The sequence below is a fragment of the Mizuhopecten yessoensis genome, unplaced genomic scaffold, assembly GCF_002113885.1.
Source record: "Mizuhopecten yessoensis strain PY_sf001 unplaced genomic scaffold, ASM211388v2 scaffold2307, whole genome shotgun sequence".
Taxonomy (NCBI): Eukaryota; Metazoa; Mollusca; class Bivalvia; order Pectinida; family Pectinidae; genus Mizuhopecten; species Mizuhopecten yessoensis.
In genome coordinates, this window is record NW_018404481.1 from 1,242,377 (window position 1) to 1,266,561 (window position 24,185).

Sequence of the window (24,185 nt, forward strand, 5' to 3'; positions counted from 1 at the left end):
TTTAATTACATACAACATGTAAATATAGAATGCTACAGAATAATAGCACTACTATTATCTTATGTCACTTAAAGCCTTCATTGTTTTCTCTAGAAAACGACTAATTTTAGGTAAAACATTTAAATTACAAATAGAAATGATTCATTTTAGCTTAAAATTGCTGGGGGGGTTTAGTGTAATAATTATGGATGTATATATTTTTCTTATTGATGATATACAAGTATTTTGGCATTTTAACAAATAATGTGATTCATCACCTATACCTGTTTGACATAAAAAAAAATGCTGAGAGTTTCAACAAATGTTATATTTTATACAAGACATTGTTTGATGTCTTTGTGTTCATATCTAGATAACGTTGAATACATATTGAAAGTCTAACAAATGTTATATTTAATACAGGTCGTTGTTTTCATGTAGTTGTTTTCTTATCCAGATAATGTTAGCTTAATACTGACATTTTAGCCACTGTTTTGTTATTTGTTTCCGTATCTGGAATACGTACCGGAAATCTAAAGATAAATCCGGAAAAGTTGATATTTGATAGCTTAGCAACTGTCATATTTAAAATAGATCAATATTTGAATTCTTCTCTTTGTATTTATATTTTCATTTTTTTTTTTTTTTGTGGTACATCCATTTTTAATAACAATTAAAGCATATTATTATATGAGATTCACCCTTACACATGTTCTGGTTTTTTTTTATAAAATCAAACTTAATAACTAAGAAGGAAAAAAGAAAACTAAAAATGGTATCTCCAGTGTTTTGGTACATAACAATTAATTTCATTGTTTATCTCAAATACAACCATTGTCCTAAAGCGATTTATCTATTGACATTTCTTCTAACATAACAAGTGGTTTTTGCAATACGGGCGGATTGGTCGAATGGTAAACACTCCGGCCTTCCACGCAGGCGATCGGGGTTCGATCCCCGAAGTCGTCTTACGCATGGATATTCAGAGAAAGTGTTTTTCTCCTACCCAAACAACTCCAACAACCCAGCTGGAGTATAAATTGGTCTGGGATGGATGTTGCCGTATCTGTGCTGTAGCATTCAAGTGAGATGGCACTATAAATGATGCCGCTGGAAGCACGGTCCCACTACAAACAGAACACATTACTACTCCAGCACAGACGCACGCATACACACATAGGGAGATATTAGCCAGTTGGCATATGAATAGTAGTAAGCGCATGAAAAGGCAGCTCATGCGAATTCCTTAAAATTGCATTGATTAATGTATAAATTGTATATCTATGTACTGTTAAGCGCTTTAGAGGGGCTTAGTCTAGCTAGTTAGGGCGCTATATCAAATGTTGTATATTATCATTATCAATACACATGTGATACATTGACATTGTATTTACTGATTACCGACAAAATGTCGACTAAAGCTGATGAAAACCTACAAGAATGTCTGTAGATATCATATGCATAAAAGATTTTATACAAATACAAGGTAAGGAACGATCTATTTAAAAATTAAGTTTCTAGATGCAAAAAGTCAAGCAACGTAAACATTTCACTGCCAATTTGTCCATTTGATCGATTTAGGAAACATCAGTGGCGTTAAAGTCAAATAAAAAGTGTTAGAGAACTAGTGTTCGGACACAACAGTAGAAATACTGCGAAAGGGAAAAGAAGCATTTAAGGACGATGAAACCTCAATCAATTAAAATAATTAAAGATTTTTTCATAAAAAAAAATGTAAATCTCAAGATTCTATTTGGATATATTCGTACAATATCATACATTCTACCACGTCTTCGATATACCGATATTTTTTCTTTGGTTAATAACCATGCGTTATTGGACGCTATATCATGCGTGTGTATGTATTATTATCTAACAGACCAACGGTCTTCCAAAAACCTCTCCTGCAAATGTAAACAAGCGAGCCTTGGGACTGGGTCCCTTTGTCAAATGAGAGTACACGCATTTACGTATGTTTTTGAAGATTTCTTTAGCGGACTAACACATACGTTTCGATTTAACCTCTAGATCTACATTAACCCTGTCAAGCTCACGATCAGAATGTTCTACCGAATTTACCGCAAAGGTGACTTGAAATAGTGTTTGTAAATCTGTCAAGTGCTGATTTCATGTGTTGACGAACGATGTCAATAGATTGGTGGTTTGATTGAGTGAATTAAACATCTGCTTTTAAGCATGACGTCAGTGTTAATTGTTTATCTTCTGTCGACCAAACGGCGACAGTAACTGAAAAATTAGACAAAATAGGACAACTGCTAACAGGGTAAGACATTACAAAAACTCGCAGCCTGTTGTAAAATGAGGACAAATAGACATCACGTGACAAATGTTGGTTCGCATAAAAGAACAGCCTAATTTATATAATCTTTTTATCTGGGCCACGTTATTGCTTATTATAGGCGGATGAACAAATATGACGACGCAAAAAGACTTAGTAGAATAGATATAATCAACATATGTTTTTATATTATGTTAGAACATTTTACTGGATTCGAATATGTTGGAGAAAAAAAAATAACTCCTGCTGTATTCAAATACATCTTAACTCACAAAATATTGATTTGATTTGCGATAAAATTCTTTCTTTAATTTGCAAATTTAGGTGAAATCTAAATGCATCATTTGTCACTGACGGTCAAACAATTTTTTTAAACTCTAGATGTCTGGCGATTTTTTTTTAAATACCCATTAAAACATAGTTAAGCACCACTGACAAAATGGCTGCATGATTCAATAAATGTTTAATTTGGCTCTCTGCACTAATTACCTAAGTTTTAAAAAAGTGTTTCTTTACTTCGAATGTCTAGAGGTTATTTTACGTAACAAAGACTGCTTGTGGACTGCCATTTCTGAGTCTGACCATAACCTCGTACCTAGAATATATTCTGGCATCGTTTGCATGAAACACTAGTTTAACAATGACTGATCTGCTGTAGGCAAAAGGTGAAGATTTGTAACGCTATGAAGCTTGAATTGGCTCGTTTCCGTTTTTCCGTTTTTCTGCATGACTTTCTTGATAGAAGTCGACAGCTGACGGACAAACTGACAACAAAGGGTTTCTAAAGATGCCGGTTGATGAAGACTATGGATACGTTTTATGGCCGTCATCATGATATCCTTGGGAGCATAATGTTATATCTTTGTCTGATGTAAAGGTTGTTGCTTTTTATTATCCTCATTATTGTGCCTTGTGGTTCGGTATGAGGACGTGACATTGAGAAGTGACAAGTCAGTGACAGTTGCACTCCATCAAGGAGATCTGTCACTTAATGGAAGATGATGATGATGACATAACTTGGATTTGACCTAAATTTCCCTGTCGGGTGTCATTGATGAGAGCAAAAGACGCCTACCCTTCCGGAACACCTGGGCTAGTATTCATGAAACCGGACTCATGCTTAAACTATGATTCTGTTCTCAAGGCCAATTTCTTGTTCCGGTAATAACTAAATAAAACTTTACATTTTGTAAATACATTTTGTAAGAATTTTGGAAAGACTTAACGCCGGATACCACTTTAAATGTTTGCATTTTACTGTTTATAAATGCACAAGTTTTTAGCGATTTACGGGAAAGTTGGTTTAAAAACGGAGTTCATGCTTGAGCCTGGGAGCGGCTTCATGAATATTGGCCCTAGTTTTAATCCCGTGTTCTTTTTCAAGGGTTTTCATGTGAACTTTTGTTCATATTTTCTTTAATTTCAAATTATGGTTTTGTTAACACGTCAGTATTCTCTCTGTGTTGAATGTACATAGTGAAGATACATAAACATTTATGAATATGCTGAAATGTACATAGTGAAGATGCACGAACACTTATGAATATGCTGTAATGTACATATTGAAGATGCATGAACACTTATGAATATGCTGTAATGTACATATTGAAGATGCATGAACACTTTTGATAGTGAAGATACATGAACACTTATGAATATGCTGTAATGTACATATTGAAGATGCATGAACACTTATGAATATGATGTTATGTACATAGTGAAGATGCATGAACACTTATGAATATGATGTAATGTACATAGTGAAGATGCACGAACACTTATGAATATGCTGTAATGTACATAGTGAAGATGCACGAACACTTATTAATATGCTGTTATGTACATAGTGAAGATGCATGAACACTTATGATAGTGAAGATGCATGAACACTTATGAATATGATGTTATGTACATAGTGAAGATGCATGAACACTTATGAATATGATGTTATGTACATAGTGAAGATGCATGAACACTTATGAATATGATGTTATGTACATAGTGAAGATGCATGAACACTTATGAATATGATGTTATGTACATAGTGAAGATGCATGAACACTTATGAATATGATGTTATGTACATAGTGAAGATGCATGAACACTTATGAATATGATGTTATGTACATAGTGAAGATGCATGAACACTTATGAATATGATGTTATGTACATAGTGAAGATGCATGAACACTTATGAATATGATGTTATGTACATAGTGAAGATGCATGAACACTTATGAATATGATGTTATGTACATAGTGAAGATGCATGAACACTTATGAATATGATGTTATGTACATAGTGAAGATGCATGAACACTTATGAATATGATGTTATGTACATAGTGAAGATGCATGAACACTTATGAATATGATGTTATGTACATAGTGAAGATGCATGAACACTTATGAATATGATGTTATGTACATAGTGAAGATGCATGAACACTTATGAATATGATGTTATGTACATAGTGAAGATGCATGAACACTTATGAATATGATGTTATGTACATAGTGAAGATGCATGAACACTTATGAATATGATGTTATGTACATAGTGAAGATGCATGAACACTTATGAATATGATGTTATGTACATAGTGAAGATGTATGAACACTTATGAATATGATGTAATGTACATAGTGAAGATGTACGAACACTCATGAATATGATGTTATGTACATAGTGAAGATGCATGAACACTTATGAATATGATGTTATGTACATAGTGAAGATGTATGAACACTTATGAATATGATGTAATGTACATAGTGAAGATGTACGAACACTCATGAATATGATGTTATGTACATAGTGAAGATGCATGAACACTTATGAATATGATGTTATGTACATAGTGAAGATGTATGAACACTTATGAATATGATGTAATGTACATAGTGAAGATGTACGAACACTCATGAATATGATGTTATGTACATAGTGAAGATGCATGAACACTTATGAATATGATGTTATGTACATAGTGAAGATGCATGAACACTTATGAATATGATGTTATGTACATAGTGAAGATGCACGAACACTTATGAATATGATGTTATGTACATAGTGAAGATGCATGAACACTTATGAATATGATGTTATGTACATAGTGAAGATGCACGAACACTTATGAATATGATGTTATGTACATAGTGAAGATGCACGAACACTTATGAATATGCTGTAATGTACATGGTGTCTATGTTCATGAAAATGGAGTTCGTTTTGTACATTCAGACTAGAATGATAAAACAAACAACCCCTAGATGTGTCCTCTGTTTCGAACCACTTAACTTGTAGTAATGTTTCCAATTTATAAAACCTTGTATCCATTTTCTACATTTTCCAAAACTTATTTGAATAATTCATACCTATCACATACCGTTGTCAGAGCGTACCGTGGGTAGATTGTAAAGGCTAGACGGACGTGACACAAGTACTATCGATTATTTACCCTGTCTGTACTACGCAGGACGTTTACCTGCTAATGGTACGTTTGAAACAAAGGAAATCACTTCTACTGCTGTATATGTGCTTTCACTGACAGTGGCACGTGGTTTTTGTGTTATAATGTAGCGGACAATAGCACTCTTCAGTTTAAAAAGGCCAAACGACGAAAACGGGTTCGAACATCAGAATATTTACCAAACTTACATGGCCGTACTTCTTCTATCTATTTATATTATTTATTTTTGTGGTATATTTTGTCCATGTGTGTTGACACTATGGTATATTTTGTCCTTTTTAGTTGACACTGTGGTATATTCTGTCCGTGTGTGTTGACACTTTAGTGAATTTTATCCATGTGTTTTGACACTGTGGTATATTTTGTCCATTTCAGTTGACACTGTGGTATATTCTGTCCGGGTGTGTTGACACTGCGGTATCTGATGTTTTCTTTTGTATTTCTATCCAAACAATATTAACCGTTAGAAATAACAGGATGTGAGTTATGAATAGGAAATCGTGTTCTGCTGCAGATATGTCCTATTATTTCATATGTCTATCACAAGGACAGTGACAGGCTCAAAAGGGATCACGTGATCTGCAAAAGCTTGTATTAATCAGGAGGAAAAAATATGAAAAAAATTGAAAACTCCAATTGCCATTGCCATTGGATTGCCTTTATTTTACATTGATTAAAGTTTCAATTAAATGGACTAAACATGGAATTTTCCCATATTCATGTCGTTTTAATGAGACCAATTTACTTTTATGCTAAATATGATCTGTCTACACACGGCCGCTTGGGACGTTTTTATTATTTATTGATGATTTGTTCCATTAACATATCACATTGTTGTCTGAATTATTCAGACATAATTGATTTAAATGTTTTTGTGATATTTTTTGCCACAGAGATATGCGTGTTCTGAAATATTCTGTTGCAAATAATTCCGGTAGTACACACAACCTATCGGTGATAAGGAGATACTATATTACATCACCTGATAACGTTAATGAAATAACTCCGTGTATTTTAAAGTGGTTCACGTATCATTAGGCTTTTTTTTTGTATCAAAACATTAATAGATTCTGCACGGAAAGTACAATATGTGGTGACAACCCTTTTGCGTTCGGATAGTTTTAAAAATATATCGATGTGTTGACGGCTTGATCAGGACCATTCGATTTCTTTGCGTTGATACAGGACGCATTTCGTTGACGACAATTATGTAGCATAGCATAATACTAAGCTTTGAACTTTCTCTTGCTGATGTATATCTAACTCGATAACGAATGTTCAGTATTTTGAAAAAGGCAGAATTATCTATCACGCTTTCGATCTTTTTAGTAGAGGAATATTAAAGAAACTCCGCGGAAATCCGTGAATGGTTTTTTCCAGTGAAAGAGGAAAGGTCCTGGGGGTTTTCATTTCAGATTATTATATCGTTCGCATCTTATATACCAGAGGAATTAGGAAACAAAGTCTATAAATGATCACTCATTGAGATGCTAAACAGTGTATTTGCATCACAATTTAATGTGAATCATTGACTAACAGATGTTGCATTTTACCTGTGTAGATACCCACATTGTCCAATGTCAAGAAATTACCTGTCAACATTTGAATATATTGATTTTTCTAGTAGATATATTGTACAATTGATATGGCTAGACCAATTATTATGACTGTTGATATAAAAGGTTAAGAATAGATGAATCATGGTAAAATTAGTTAGGATGCAGCGTCTCAGGATAACTCCACATTGAAAAGAGATATTTTCTGTTTTATGGGGATTAAAAATACTACAGACACAGATCTGTTTGGGACAGTACCGTGAACTGTGACTGATGTCTGTCCATTGCTTAAATACGTGAAAATGTTCAGTTAGCCTGACTCTTTAAAAACAAATATCGATATACCTGTACAAAGCAGTACGAAACAAAATCAATAAATCATGGAAAACATTAAAAAAAATCAATCGTGTGTGTCGACAGGAGATGTTAAATTGCATATTCCGTCTTTGCGTATTGCAGAGTTATCTTCTCTTGGGAGGAGGTATTGATTGTTACGTCACTTGTTTGTGAGAGTAACGTCATCAATTTTTGAGAAAACGACGTAATTTTCTCACACCAACCAATGACGTAACAATCAATACCTGCTCCCAAGAGAAGATAACTCTACAGTACGCAAAGACGGAATAGGTATTGAGAGTTAAACAGAAATTGTTTCTCCCCGACCCACCTTCTGTATATCGATCTAGGAAAACTGCTGATTTCAATAGTGACAACCATTCCATAAAGCTTATCTGATTTCGATGGTTATGCTTTAAACTAGAGTCTATCCATACATATGTTAAAATGTATTCTTATGTGTCAGAAAACGACGTGCGTCCACAATATTGTAAATGGTCTTAATAAATATGTTAATCGTTTTAACTGTACTATTGGTGTATGTATACTGTGATAATGCTTGAATGAATTGTTGTTTATTTTAGCAATGTATTAATGCGTTCAATAGTTTAAATGATAATTATATATAATATATATAGTAAGTACATGTACACTCTGTGATATTGTTTAAAAGAATGAATTTAATCTAGAAATATTTTAATATGCTAATAGCTTAAATGTTATGTGGTATATGATTGTGATAAATATTGGGATAATGGTATTTCAAAGATCAACACCGGCCGGACATTTCTTATGCATAGTTCTTAAACATTGTTAAAAGTATTTTATGATACATACATGTATTGAAATGTGTGGCATGTTAATAAAATATTTATTATTAATATTATTATTGTTAAATAAAAATTATATTTCGAAATTTATAGGGGCCATGATTGATATTGTCGTAGACTCAGATCTTCATGATGGTAAGATATCAATCAAAATTGGGTTAGAAATACATCTTTCACAAACACCTGTTGCTTTTTAACAGATTGCTATTATCAGGTCAAACTGTCAACATTAGTTCCAGACTTAACAATAACTGTAAATAACATACATACATGTTAATCGGTTATTGAAACAAACACGGAACCTTTGACTTATGTGTGCATTGGAAACTTGATCATTTGGGCTGTTTGGTTGTGCGTAGAGTGTAACCTGATATCTCGACAAATACGTATTTGGTTAACGTATACAGTGGACACTTGAAGTTTGGATTATATGTTCAGCAAAACATTGTATCGTGAAACTGGATTCGTCAAAATTATTTGGTAAACAGGTATATGTATATCGTGAAACCTATCTGATTTAGGAAACTTGGTTTGTGTTAATAATTAACTGTTGAATATTGATTTTTATGTACAATCTAGGAATATTTATCAAAAAGCCGTATTTGTCGAAACTGTTTGATTTTTGTCAAGTTAAACCCTTTTAGGTTTAACTTTCATATTTGTGCTTTCAATTTTTCTTAATTATTTTGTTCGTGTGCAAAATGGAACATTGGGTAATTTTAAACCATGTTAGTGTTTTTTATTTTTATTGATTTTTACATCATAATTTCGTTTGTAGTTAGATTACACGAAATACTCGTATAAGAAAAAGATTGTTGCAGCAAAAAGTTTGTTACGTTAACAAGGATTTTAAAGACGCTTTCCATCATTTCGTCTTTTTGTGCGTGTTCTTCTATATGTATTTCGGAACCCTTTGGACAAAGATTTCAATGTTTATTAATAAAATTAATACCACTGATTAGTCTTTAAAGAGTAAATGTTGACTTAATGTGGCTTTCTGTATCGGGTTACATAATTTTGAAATAGGTGCTACCTAAATAGCATGTGATTATTTTCTGAACTATTTGGATCATCGATTATCCAGACTTCTAGTATTTGGTTAATTTTATCAATAGAACTTTATTCTTTTAAACTGGTTTTTATTTTCTTCAATGAAACATTGTTCGTCTTAAATGTTAAATTTGTGTTCACAGTGGAACCATCTTTGAAATGCAAGGGTCTCGCTCTCGGCATACCACATACATGTAGTTTCTCTACACCGTAGGAATATGTCATGTCAAAATTAAAGGCTCTGTATATGCCGCCTTGCAGATAATAATAAATAATAATTTGAGGTTCTTGTATACCGCTTTATCACAGCCTAGTTCGTAGGTCGTCTCAAAGCGGTTCACAAACTATCATCCGTGGTTATAGGGCCTTTGCAACCAGCCAATATCTTTCTCAACTTCCTGGGAAGCATACAGCCGGTGCTGCCATTTCGGCTCTCACAGCTTCGGTCACGAGCCCGGCGTCCTACCACTTGACTACCGTGCCTCCTAAATGACACAAAATATAAAATTAAAATAAATAGATTCAGGAAAATACATTATGGTGGTAGGGATTTTTTTTTCCAGACAAACAGAAGCTGAAAAGAAGGCAACATGAACTGGATTTCTTTATTTCAAACTGATATCTCATTTTCAGATAAACAGAAGTTGTAGAGAAAACAACATGAATTGAGTCTTCTTATGATGAAATATCGTGATTGGGATCGCATGCACTCTATTTAAAACTATTTCCCCTTTTTCAGGTAAACAGAAGCTGAAAAGAAGACAACATGAACTGGGTCCTACTTGCTTACACACTCTTTGGATGTCTTGTCTACGCAGGTAAGATTAATACAGATCAAAATAAAATAAAGTCTGTTGGAAATGTAAACAAAAGCATGCTTATTTATAGATTTATTTGATCGCTGTTATGTATACGTAGATACAATGCATGTTGATGCACATATACGTTTGCACATTAAATGAGCACAATTTACAGCGAGGAGTAAGATGAAATAGATTTTTGTTATTGATATTAGTGTAATCTCGTGATACCAATTATTATTGTTCAAATTTCTTTCACAAATTTCCCACTATATATACCATTTTAACGAAATGTGCCCTCTTGTACTTCAAACCACATACACATATATTTGAACAGTTGGACTTCTTTTATAGCTGACACAGTACTATTTTTTCCCATTCAATCAGTTCAATTTATCAATTTTCTATGATACAATCATTTGGTCTTTATTCAGATGTAATGTATTGGCGAGCATAAGTCTATCTTTTTCAGACGTGAGTGTATTTAAAAACAATATCATATCAGCAATCTTAATGTCCAGACTAACAAAGTTTTAATTTAAAATCACATGGAAAAACGCATTTTATTATATACAGCATAATTTAACCTCAACATGAACTTATATCCCACATACGTTTTTCCGAACTAAAATGCTTATTTTATGCCGGATTGTTAACTGGATTTTGTAAAATTAATTGTAACTTGATGTAAAAAATAATATGTGTACAAGATTTTATAATAACATGAATGTCATCTCCAACCTTAGAACGGACATTTAATGGTATCATTTACGCGTATTTAGTAAAAGATTGTTTTATTTGATATTTTTTTTTGAAACATATCGCACTTTAGAAGTTAATCAAGCTTTCCTAGACAAAAGTTGAATGTACTAGATCCACGCGTGTTTTAATCTATCACCCATTTAGTTTATCTAAACACACAGGTTAATCATGTATTTCCTGTTGTGTTTGTCTCTTAAGTTCCTGTTGTTTGTTATCATTGTGATGACGCAGTGTTGTTTTATTCATGCGTGTTTGGCACTGTGGTATTCCGTCTTTGCGTATTGCAGAGTTATCTTCTCTTGAGAGCAGGAATTGATTGTTACGTCATTTATTTGTGAGAGTAACGTCATCATTTTTTGAGAAAACGACAACATTTTCTCACACAAATCAATTACGTAACAATCAATACCTGCTCTCAAGAGAAGATAACTCTGCAATACGCAAAGACGGAATAGTTTGTTTAATCAATAAAATTGTGGTATTTTTTCTATTTCTGACTGGAAGCATAATATGGCATCCAGCTAAGGGCACACCTTTTTGTATTATAAAGACACTTGTTTTAATTTAGGGAAAAAATAATAGAACACTTTCTATTTCTATATAAAAAAAATAACGTTGAAACAGGGTTGTTTGTTTATATTAGAAAAGCTGACAAGCAAATGAATGCCTACTTTCAACTTGAACCATATTTTGAAAGGTCACAAGGAAGAAACATCGACTCGACAACCTTTTCGATATGTGCAAAATACGTGAAAATACACAACCCAATATAACCATTACACTACTCTAGTTATGCAGTTCATCACATTTACTTTTTGTGTGTATCAAATTTCAAATTTAATCGTCGTTTTACCACGAACTCCAAATGAAATAAAACGTTAATATTGCAGACCTAGCAATACATTCAATGAAGCAGTATTACCAAAAAGATGGAAATCAGTTATGTTTTTATCATTTTTTTATCATTATTATTGTTCCTAGCCAATCAAATTATTTTTGAAGTAATAAATCAGCATGGCCTCTTTTCCTCATTAGTTCTTACACTCGGGCATATTCCGTCTTTGCGTATTGCAGAGTTATCTTCTCTTGGGAACAGGGATTGAATGTTACGTCACTTGTTTGTGAGCAAACTCACACAAACCAATGACGTAACAATCAATACCTGCTCCCAAGAGAAGATAACTCTGCAATACGCAAAGACGGAATAACGCCTACTGGGACAATATGTGCGAAACTACGGCAGGGTTAAAAATATTAAGCAGTCAAGTAAGAAGAATATGGAATATTTTCATTATGCTCTTTACTTACTTTCTGACTTTTTTGATTGAGTAAACCTCTGCTTAATCATTCACAATATTTTTCCAAACTACACAGATATAATATGGGACAGTTGCAGCCAAGAGTGTTTAGATTTCATCAAATCCATAGAAAAGGAGGCCAGCTCTATTATTCGAACGCGAACAGGTAACGACTAGAAACATGTACTCCCTATCTTTTCTTACTTCTAAACCCGGCAAAAAATCTGTAGGAACAGATTTAAGAAACATGCTCCTCCTACCCTTTATTTCTCCTGAATTTCACATTATTTTTAGAAAAGACTCATGTTCTCCATACTCTTTTCTTTTTGTGCACTCTGCGAACCGTATGAATACACAAGAAAAACATGTTCTCCTTACCCTTTATTTCTTCTGAACGTCACAAAAATTCCGTTGAAAGAATAAACATTTACTTCAATACTCTTACCCTCTTCTTCATTCCGTGAAAACCGTAGGAATATGCATGAGAAATTAGCTCTCTCTCTCTCTCTCTCTCTCTCTCTCTCTCTCTCTCTCTCTACCAAAACTTGTTGGTAAATATTACAGAAGCTTGTTCTCTCCATCTTTAATTTCTTCTGAACTTATTAGGTGTAGACTAGAGAACCACAGTCTCTTTACCGTTTCTTTCTTTGCTGGTTAAATCGTGAAAAAACATGGCCTCTCTTCCGTGTCCTTCCATCTGATATCCGTAAACTCCTTAACATTACCGTAGGTAATGACTAAAGAAACGTGGGTATAAGACCTTCACTCTTTAAAAATTATGTAAAATCTCCGAACGTAAAGTCTAGATAAATGACATCTTTTTATTTTCCCAGAAAACTCTGAACTACGTAAAGACTGAAGAAACAAAAAATATCTGTTGATTATATCTCAAAATAAATGTTTTAGCATACACAAACAATACCTAAGTGTGTATGTCTTCCAGTCTCAAAAATTGATAATTGATTTTATTACGTAACGAAAAGTGATATTGTTTTTTCTGAATAATGAAATATTGATATATGCATATTTAATCAAATAGTGTTACAATTTTGTTCACACTGTCCCCCTTATCATGGACAAAACCTGAAATATTTAAATATCTACTCCTATACAATGAGCTCGGCCTTTCGGGTCTTAGGACTGGAACAACTTTGGCTTCATGCTTTCAATATTTCTAATTAGAGAATTATCGATGCACGGAAATCTCCAGTAAGAATCGACTTCTATTTTAACGAGGACATACGTCTTGTTACAACTTATAATTAACCCATTCCTATTTTTAAAACGTCTTTTAGTTAGACTTATGTTTTCATAAACATTCTGTTTCTACTTCATTTCATCTAAATCAAGATCCTTTCGGCCCCAACATGTTAAGCAGCTTTGAATCATTGCCTAAATGGCTACCAGAAGAAAACAAATGTCCATTATGTTTTATTGTTCGCTGTGCTTTTCTATTAAACTTGCAAAACAATTTCCTCACTTTGAAAGGAGAATGTCAAAAACTACACACCACAATGGAGATTTTATCAAAAGCTACCACACAATGTAATTACTTTAGAAATGACTATCAAACCAACAGGAAAGCTAGAACAGAAGAGAAAAGATCAAAGTTACACAGATCTAATGAAAAGATCTTACGATGGTGGGCGCCAAGATCCTTCTTGGATCTCTTCTGTATCGGATTACTTGAAATAAGTATACGTGGCACTGTAGTCCTTCTCACTTGCATAGATATGGCTGCATGCAAATATATGAATCTACAGCTTACGAGGGCTTTTCAGAAGTTTGAGGAATAGCATTGCTTTTGTTTTGTTTCTTTTAACAATAATCAGTATTATAATCGGGACCTGTTACAAAATTGGTGAAAAGACATTACATTTTGCCATTATTCTTTTGTTAGGGCTTTTCACAAAGTGTGTGAAAAAAACTATTTTTTGTGCTTTTGTTGTTATTATGTTTTGTTTTCATTTATATATATATTTTTTTCTTTACGTCAAGAACTCTACACAGCAGTATTTTTTCCCCCTTTATCTGGATCACAGATACATCATATATTCTACACTTCATTGCCTGCACCTGATACATTATATGGCCTACGTTTCCATTGAATGTTTATAACTTCCCCATCAATGATTTTTCTTTTGCCTTTAGGCATGTGCTATTTTTGATATCGCAAAACGTCCTAAACCAACTAATCTTATATCAGAGATACACCATAAGCAGTACAACACATTTCAAGTGTTGTGTAGCCACTTGTTTCTTCGGTCCAGGGACTTTGTCAGATTCCTCACCAATGTTAAGATTTAACTCTGCTTCTCCAAAATAACAATAACTGGACAATCATAACCTGGAATACTATTGATTCAGTGGTATGGCATCCGAATGCATTATTCGGATTCTGCATAGGACGTTTAATTTGCTTGTCCAGTTTCTTCTACATTATACTTGTCTGTGTCCTTACCTTAATAATTCAAATTTTGTTATGAGTACGAAATATTTGAAAATGTATAAGCAAATGTGAACATATTTCGAACTTAAAATTCAATTTTAATTTGATTTTTCTTAATTTGATTCAATAGCGAAATATGATTTTAAATTTGTTCTGATTTTAAGATTTATTTTAAAAAAAAAATTAAACTCATTTATTATTATTATTACTATTTCTAAAAATTAACTGTTTTGAAATTTGTGAATATCAGTCTAATTGGTCGAGCAATATCATCCGTTAGCTAACGTAAGTGGTTGCATGTAGTTCTGCTTCTTAGATCAATCGCTGTTGATTGTCAAAAAAAGGCAACACATGTAATTCCGTACAAATCTTGCTAATTATCGCAATTGGGTGGAGTAAGACAAATGAAAAGTGAAAATCTTCCCGTTTTACAATACTTTTAGAATATATTCTAATGGAGGTTTTGGTGAATTTTCCAATTTTCCAATTATCATTTCCCTCCATAATTCAAGCAAGGCAATGCGATTCAAGCTAAATTCAAGTAATCCCCCAAAATCATTGACAAAGTATCAATCAGATAATAAAAATACATTTCAGGATAAAAGTAATTGTTGTGAGGGGTTATATTTGGTGTGAGGGGTTATATTTGTTTCTTTGGAATGAAACCCAGCTGGGTTTATACCATAACAAATCTTTACTAAGAGTGTTAAACTGAATTCGTGTGTAAGACTGGCGTTAACTATAGATGTCAAAACATGTGGTTTGTCCTCTTTTGTTAACATCATGTTCACTGCCGAGATTGCTATAAATCATGCAAGAAGTGAATGTCATCATTCTGACTCTTGAATATGAATATATTTTTTTCTAGCTGGAGTATGGCGTATAACGATTACAATGAAATCTCGGAAAGCGTATACCAATAAATGGAAAACTCTTCGTTTCCCTAGAAAGGAGAATTACGTCGGGTACGTATCTCATCTATATTAACATTTCGAATAGTCTTGTTCATGTTGGGGTTTGAGTAAGTTGTTTGATTGAATGATCACGGGATGTTGATTGTTATATACTACAAATTGAGTTTTGAATGTGGAGATGCATTTTATTTGCTTTATTGTCGTTCTTTTGACTTGGCCTTCATTGAAAGAGAGAAGTGTCTGTATTGGGTTTTTTTATTCCTGCAAGCATCGTGTTTGCCAAACACTGGGGGTGTTTAGAAGAGTAATGTAAGAAATGCAATTTTGCTTTTTCAACATCTATGAGATCACCACACCAGTTATGAAGCTGCACAAGCAACCATCTACTTATTAACTTGTAACAAATATTTTATTTGAAGACTAGTAAGCAGGTATGCGACAGCATCACAATATAAAGGTTATTAATAACGACTATACGACTAATATGCTTTAATTGCCCTTTTGAAGAAAAGCTTTGTCAATTACAACGTCAAAAATATCTAGCACAGAGCAAATCAAACACGGGGGTTTGATTGATGTTTTTTTTTTCGAAAACGAGACTATGTTGTACATTAAATAAGACGTTTCTTACAATGGACGCGTTGTTAGTTAACCTTCAAATTTGCAATACATTAATTAACATTCCTAGTAGATAGCCATTTACAATATTCATACAGGAGGAAAATCATATAATATTTTATAAATGTTGATTCTTGGAAACGTTCTTATGTAAGTGCACTCAAATTTTAGCGCTTTATCCAATTTTAACAGAGTAGCGCATCCAACAAAAAATACAATAGAAAACCATTTCCCTGAACTTCAATTGGTGCAGTCATAACTTAGCGCAATATTTAAAGGCGATAAAATAAGAAAACCATTAAAATATGTACTTTTACAAGTTTACTATTATTTATTAACAGGACTACTCATGGCAAAGGAAAACATATAAACAAAAAACATTGGTTTTCAATGATAGGTATGTCTTTGTGGTTCGTACTATACCAGAGCAACGAGAGTCCATCAATACTGCAGAAAAGAAATACAAAAAAACAATTAGAATAATTATTGTAAAATAATCGGAAATTTTATTTCTTTTGAAGCAATTTGGATATTCGATGGCCGATCACAGCTTCACTTGGACAAATCATTATGTTTGATATGAAGTATATGAAGCTTCAAGCTAGTACTGATTGCCAGGCAGACAATGTACAGCTCTTCAATGGTACGTAAAACATGTCAACGTAAACAGGTAAATGACCCATAATCCATGGAAATGTATCAGCTACTTATACCTTTAAAGTTAGATTTTAGTCACCTAATAAAAACAATAAGTCAACAAAACCGTATTTCGAGTCAAAATTCGTTAAATTAGGAGGAAATATGAAATAAATTTACTGAGGGTAAGACCAGGATTTGCGTTTTTGGCTCAATCTATTTATGGGGAATAAACCTCAATTGGTCTTGAGACAAATTTTATGAACTGCGAAGCTGTTCATTTTAAATTTGTCTCAAGACCCATTGAGGTTTATACCCCATAAACCTCGACAAAATGGGATTCTATCCTTATATTTACATTCAGAGCGATATTGATATATGTTCGGATAACTTCTAAAATATCGGTCTTGTGCAAGTCTAACACCACGGAAGGTAACAACTTATGACGTCATCACTCACTGTGAGACGTTGTCCTGGTAAGATGAATAAGCAAATTAAGATGTAAATTATTTTTTTAATTCAATTGAATACTTCTTATAATATGCTATTGTATTCATACGCCAACTGAAAAGTTCATTGCAAAATAACCTTTAAAATGTTAACTAGGTATATTGAGTCCAAGTTCAGTAGAAATGTAAATATTTTATTATAAAACATACATAAGAGTGCTTTTTTCGAAAGTGATCAATGGAGTATTTTCTCCTAGAGCTTCCTTGTTCAGCTTGACAGGGGTCTTTTATGAAATCAGTGGGTTTTTCCTTTCAATTCAAGTCATAAAGCTTAAATGCGTGAATTTCACAATAATTGAAAAGTAAGTCATGGTATTATTTACAACAACAAAAAAGATCCCTTCTTCCATCCTCTAAAATCCCGAAAGCTTACCTTAGCTTTTACAGCATCTCGAAGTTTTGCCTATATTGATTCGATCGTTAACAAATTTTATGTTCACACGTATGGCGGTAGTTGTCGATGAAGCAGGAGACGCTTATCCTTCCCGAACACCTGGTCTCAATCTCCTTGTATTGTTTTTAGGCGTTTCGTGAAAATCTTACCTTTATTCACATTTTCCCTAGTTTTATCGATTTCGGGTTCGAAGCATGGTTTTGTTGACACTTCAGTATTCTCGTGTTTCTTTTTTTACCAATGAAGATGCCAGCAGAATTTATTTGTCAATGAAACCAGGTGTTAAAATTGGAAAGTGCCTGTTATTACTGATGACCTATACTAATGCTGATACAGTGCTACTTAAATAATATTGTGTATGCTTATATATATAGAGAGAAGGAAATATATCCTAATGTGATCAGAAATATTTTCTTAATGATAGAATGTTAATACCAGAAATTGAAATAACATTTTGACATTTGAAAAGCAAAAATCTACGTTTTGAACTTCCAATAAAATAGGACATGTAAGGAAGTTATAACGCGTTTATCGGAAACGATAACGATTATAAAAAGTAGTCATGTTGAGACTTCAATCGCTGCCCCAGAAAACACCTTATACGCGGAGATAATTGTTGTTATTTCTATCATAAGGTGTCGACTACAACAGCTACAGTAACCGGATGGATATCTTTTGCGGTAACGTTATTGGTGCCGGCTTCTACAACTCCACTGAATCGTCCACATTGATCAGGTTCATCTCAAACGATGACGTTGTTGTAGGATACGGATTCAAGATCAGATATCGGGCGGTCGCACTTCGTAAGTAGTCAGAATTTTTGTAAGTCATGGAAATAATCTAATTTGTAGAATAACGTCCGATTGATTGATGCTACTAGTACTGCTACATTTATTGTATAGATTATAAGAGTCTTTCATGTCAAGGGGTGCAGGACAGGAAAATTTCACCCGAGGGGTTTTCAAAAATCCTGAGGGTGGATTTTCCCTATCATTTACTATTGGGCATGACAGAGTATTTTTTCTCTTATTCCAACTACTACCATAAGCTCAGAACCCATGAAAATGCGTTTTGAATGGCTACCATTTTGAAAATATCATTTTTTCCTAGGACTTTTTTGACGAGAACGAATTCGTCAGCGAGATTTAACTAACCCCATATTTGCAAACAGAGTTTTCACAGAAAAATAATCTCAACTTTCTAACGTGTACGGTAAATATATCGTTAAAGGTTTTAATTTCATCACGTTGCCTTTTCCGCATTGCGGTATTGGTGTTTTCCAAATTTGTGACGTCACGTCATTGTTGAGCCATTGTGACGTCACGCAAATGTAAGTACATGGCCAGCATTATCTTACATGACCGGATATGAGAGAAAATTGTATTCAATGAAATCTACGAAAGTGTATATCTAGCTGAGCTGAAAACACTTCGATAACAGCGGTATATATGCAACAATAGTATTTCATAATACATATGTGGGTATTGCAGCCGTAACCACAACAGCAACAACCACAGCAACAACGTCCACGACAACAACAACTCCTAAAACGACGATAACAATAACAACAACAATCCCGACGTCGACAAAATTACCGACAACAATATCGACGACAACAACAAAACCGACAACACAAATGACAACTTCATCGACGACAACCTCGACGACGACAACGGCAAAGACGACAACTATTTTTAAAGACACGACAAATGCCAAAACAACGACAACAAATGTTGTGGTTACTTCGCCGACCACACTGTCGGACCCGGAAGACGAAGATGACAGCAGCGAGGAAACTCAAATTGAATCCTCTGTGCTAACTGAAACTTCATCACTGCTGAGTATGTCTTCGCACATCCTCTTGTCATAGTGTTTTTTTAGCAATAGCTTCTAGATAGTAAAGCATGTCAGATGTCACTGTCTTTAGACTTTTAGATATATTCCGGTGTTGTAGTTCTACGACTATCATGTATACATTCCTCTTGAGTGGACCCATTCATCAGAGTTCAATATTACCTATCGATTATTTTAGGAGCCATATTCGTATGAAATACATGAACTGAGTGAGAGCAATCAATTCCAGATTTTCCATGATTCCTTAATGTAAAAACCTCAGATGAATATCATTTTTCCTTCACAATCCATAAGAATGCGCATTGTAGTACACACGAGTCAATTAAATTATTTTTTACTATAACTTCTGTACGGCACGTGCGGGAATTTGTAATTAATTAGAATATGACAAAGTGGAAATTATTATTACGAAAAAAATATAAATCGTTATACCGATGAGGGACGCAGTAATTAAGGACAATGTTGTTTTACCTTATATTATGGGCATCGAATATAACTAGATTTTCATGCAACTCAATTTGCCACAAAATACAAGTTACAAGAAACTTTATTTATAGTCGTATATATGAAACAGAAACATTAGCTGTGAAGAGCTATTATTACAACAAAACATAAAAAAATATCACAGCAAGGTAATAAAACATATATAAAAAAAAATACTATAGCTAGGTATGAGATTATTTGTTCAAACATATTAATTAAAAGTAAATATATAAGAACAAGCACAAATTTCATGCAAATCTGTTGAGTAACTAAAAGCACATGGCTGTATATATTTACCGAATAAGCATTAATATAATACATACAGAGTATATGGAGCATGATAAAGCAAACGTAAAGATAATGTTTTTCCTAGGACTTTTTTGACGAGAACGAATTCGTCTACAAAACGAATTACATTACAAACACATTATATAACGAGTTAAGCACTACAAGCAGGTTATATACCAAACCAAATACTACCGAATGAGTTGAGATCCTTCTTTCTAAACAAAATGGCCATCCTGTTTCATACTCCTCCTTAGATATATTAATTGATTCACATGAATGTATCAAAACGGAATGTCAATTGATGGCTTCAGTTTTTGTTTTTAGATAAGCATTATTCTTATTGTACGCTTCTTCTCCTACCCTAAGGCCAGTCTGAATATTTATGCTCCTTAACGTCTTGCCAATATTGTAGCCCTGAACATCACCTTGATTCCTTGCACGTTATATTTCTTCATTCTTGCAGTTACAGTTTTCTTCATTCTTGCAGTTACAGTTTTTATCATTCTAGCAGTTCACAGCTAAACCATTTAAATTACCATTCGTTTTTGTTACTACCTCTTTCCATGATTTGTGACCATGCCTTAGTTAGGAGCAATGCATTCGTAAACAGCTGCAACCCTACAAACATCAAAGTTGTTCTGCAACTAAAGTTGAATTTTAAATGTTTTCAATGCCATCGCGATATGTATTGCAGTAAATGTATATTTTGGTCTTCAGTAACGTATTAATAACACGCATTAAGGATCCCTGTCCCACTGAACCGTTGGTTTTTCCTATACTCAGTAATGCCTCCTTGATTATGAATAGTACAACACTCTGAAGTCACGGGTTCGGATTCCGGTCTAGGCTCCACTATATTTTTACACTCAGAAAACTTTTGTTGATTATATTTCGTTTACTTCTGCTTTATTATTTTTTATAAAAGTCCCGCAAGATATGGTTTCATTTTCAGAAATTATTTATCAAAGCTATATTCATGCCGAAAAACAGTTTCAAATGCGTAGTTACATTTTTGGTAGTAGTACGAGAATCCTTGGGTTTGCGCAAATCCTTTTACATCATGTATATATATGTATAATCATTTAATATGCTGGGTAGCTTTTGGTCAGTAGTATGATGGTGTGTACACATATGGGCCCGGTTGTTCAAAACTATCGTTAAGCTAACGACGTCGTTAACTTTTAACGACCCGCTAACCAGGGTTTAACGACATCGTTAGCTTAACGATAGTTTTGAACAACCGGGCCCTGACCTTAGTTAATACTATGCTAGTTTGTTATCAGGGACACGATACATTAGTCATATGATATTGTGTACACAAATTACTATGGTTAGTATTATGATAGTACACAAAAACGACCTTTGTGAGTTTAAATTGAATTTTCATAAATCATGTTTTTTTTTAAATTTAAGGATGCACTCCTCTGAGAAGTCAAAAAAAATCCTGTATTAAATTTCTTTACTTAAATGAATTTTTGGGAAATGAGTTAATGGCATAGTGGAAAATGCCAAAATAATGTCCGTTTGTTTGTTTTTGTGCTTTGATCGGTCAAATATAACAGTTTAACAAAATATGTGACTGTAGGTGATTTTGTTTTTGTTTTGACCATTCGCAGAACAAATTCATACAATATATTCTAGGTGTGTTATCAGATATGAATGAATGTTTGCAGAATTGATACAAATAGTATTTTCTTTTAAATTATTGAAGTAAAATTTCTTTAACTTATTCTTTTAACTCAGAAAAGCGATATGAGTTACACCTAATCATTATTTTGTAATGAAAACATAATCATTTTCACCATATTTTGCAGATTTAACGCTTTATATAAAATGTTCTGCTATTAAACTTTTTTTGATATTTTATCAATCAAAAGAAGATGTGTTTCTCTTTCTAAAACAGCAACAGAAATGAGGAGTCTGTGTACTCCTTAATTATTTGTGTCATTTTTCAACTCTTTCGAGGTCAAAAATTGAAAGTGCTTCAGTTACACTAAATATATATTGAAAAAAACCCAATTATGTTTAATTTTCCACTTTGTTGCATATTATTTTCATCATATTAAACATTACAAAGTTGTACAGCAAAAATCAACTTGCTACAATTAACAATGGCGACTCCATGACGCTTTAAGTAATCAATCTTGTGTCAAAAAAGAAAAGGTGTAATTTTGGCTTTTGTGAAGCGCAAGAAAAACATATTTTCAAAACGGCCGCTGAATTGTTTTTTTTTTTAATTTTTGTTAAAAAAAGCTTTACAAACAACAGGCATTTAGTTTTTGACACTTTTGTCAGATGTGTATTTGCTTTTAAAATTGATTATAATTTGTTAAATATTACAAAAAAAACCGTTACACGAGATTAAACGAGACTTGAACGTGATTTGCACCTCAGACGGGTACATCCTTAATGATATTAAGACATAAAAGTTAACTAAATACTATTTCCACATTTTAAATTTCGTTCCAAACAAAATACTGCCTATTTAATTGATCTTTTTCTACATTTATATTTGGATATCTCTATTTACATATGGATAACTAAAGCATATCATTGGTAATATATATATGCATAAACATGGAATAATTGTTCTCGTAATCAATCCAGGAATATGTTTCTCACGTATTCAACATACATGAATGATCGGTTGTGAAATCCTTTGTTCATATATTCAACCCAGCATGCTGTTTACGTATTCGACACAAAACGTATTTTATCAATTCTTTATTCACTTTTCTAATGATATCAATATATTTGGTGTCAAAAATATTACAATGTTTTGTTTACAATTAATAAACTTGTATTGTATTTCAGCTATCCCGTTTTGTTTCCATCACTATACGAACCAACATATTCTCACTGCATCGAAACAAGTCCAGGTGTTCAAATCACGTGGCTATCCCTTGTCATATCCTAGGTAAGTAGGTTTGAAAATAAACGTCTTGTCATAAATCATAATAATTTACGTTGTATCCAAACAATGTAAAAAAAAAGGAGGTTCGTGCGTCTCTTTTTTATAACACTGTATCTTTGAATATCATTTTTTTTCATTTGAAAGGTCAATATTTATTTATAATGGGTCCGCTTATATAAAATTACAAAAGCAGAAATATTGTGATTTTTTTATTCTATTTCGTGTATTTGATCAAATGGTACTTATCCAGCGAAAATTATTCTGGACCTAGTTAAGATGACAACAAAAATCTACCTACAGACAAATGGAATCTAAAGTATGTGGTTATGTGAGAAATGGAAATTTTGAACAATGGTGAAGATATTGAGCAAGAACCGAGGCTTGCCAAAATCTACAATCGGTGATGTTGATACTCCAATAAACATTCCCAATTGAAGGAAAAATATAATCATTCCCGAAAAGAGATGTTGACCAATCATTGATTTGTACATAAGTATTTAGTTATTGGGTTTGAACATTGACTCAAATATACATTTGCTGTTTTTTTTATTGATTCCATTATTTGCTCAAGATTGGTGTTTCATGTATTTGTTCATGTCTTTTTGCATCAACTTTCAGATAAAATTTCGCCCTCTTAGTTAAATGCTCAACTTGTTTTCGAATTTCACTGTTGACCTTATTTGTATAGATGTCATTTTATAAGATGATATGTGTTATATGGGAATGTTACCTGGATGCAT

At 33.0% G+C, this 24,185-nt stretch overlaps 1 protein-coding gene across 3 annotated transcripts in view; it reads left to right on the top strand.

Moving 5' to 3' along the window:
* Positions 1-24,185, top strand: part of LOC110445486 (topoisomerase I damage affected protein 7-like) — a 30,488-nt gene that overhangs the window by 775 nt on the left and 5,528 nt on the right. Inside the window, exons 2-8 of one of the 3 annotated variants that reach the window (XM_021490143.1) lie at positions 10,266-10,344; positions 12,463-12,552; positions 15,704-15,800; positions 16,889-17,010; positions 18,542-18,709; positions 19,397-19,747; positions 23,346-23,448. In XM_021490143.1, the coding sequence (XP_021345818.1) occupies positions 10,293-10,344; positions 12,463-12,552; positions 15,704-15,800; positions 16,889-17,010; positions 18,542-18,709; positions 19,397-19,747; positions 23,346-23,448 (983 nt within the window). In that variant the 5' untranslated portion in view covers positions 10,266-10,292. The remainder of the gene's footprint in view (positions 1-10,265; positions 10,345-12,462; positions 12,553-15,703; positions 15,801-16,888; positions 17,011-18,541; positions 18,710-19,396; positions 19,748-23,345; positions 23,449-24,185) is intronic. The other 2 variants (XM_021490145.1, XM_021490144.1) reach the window with 2 other exon arrangements.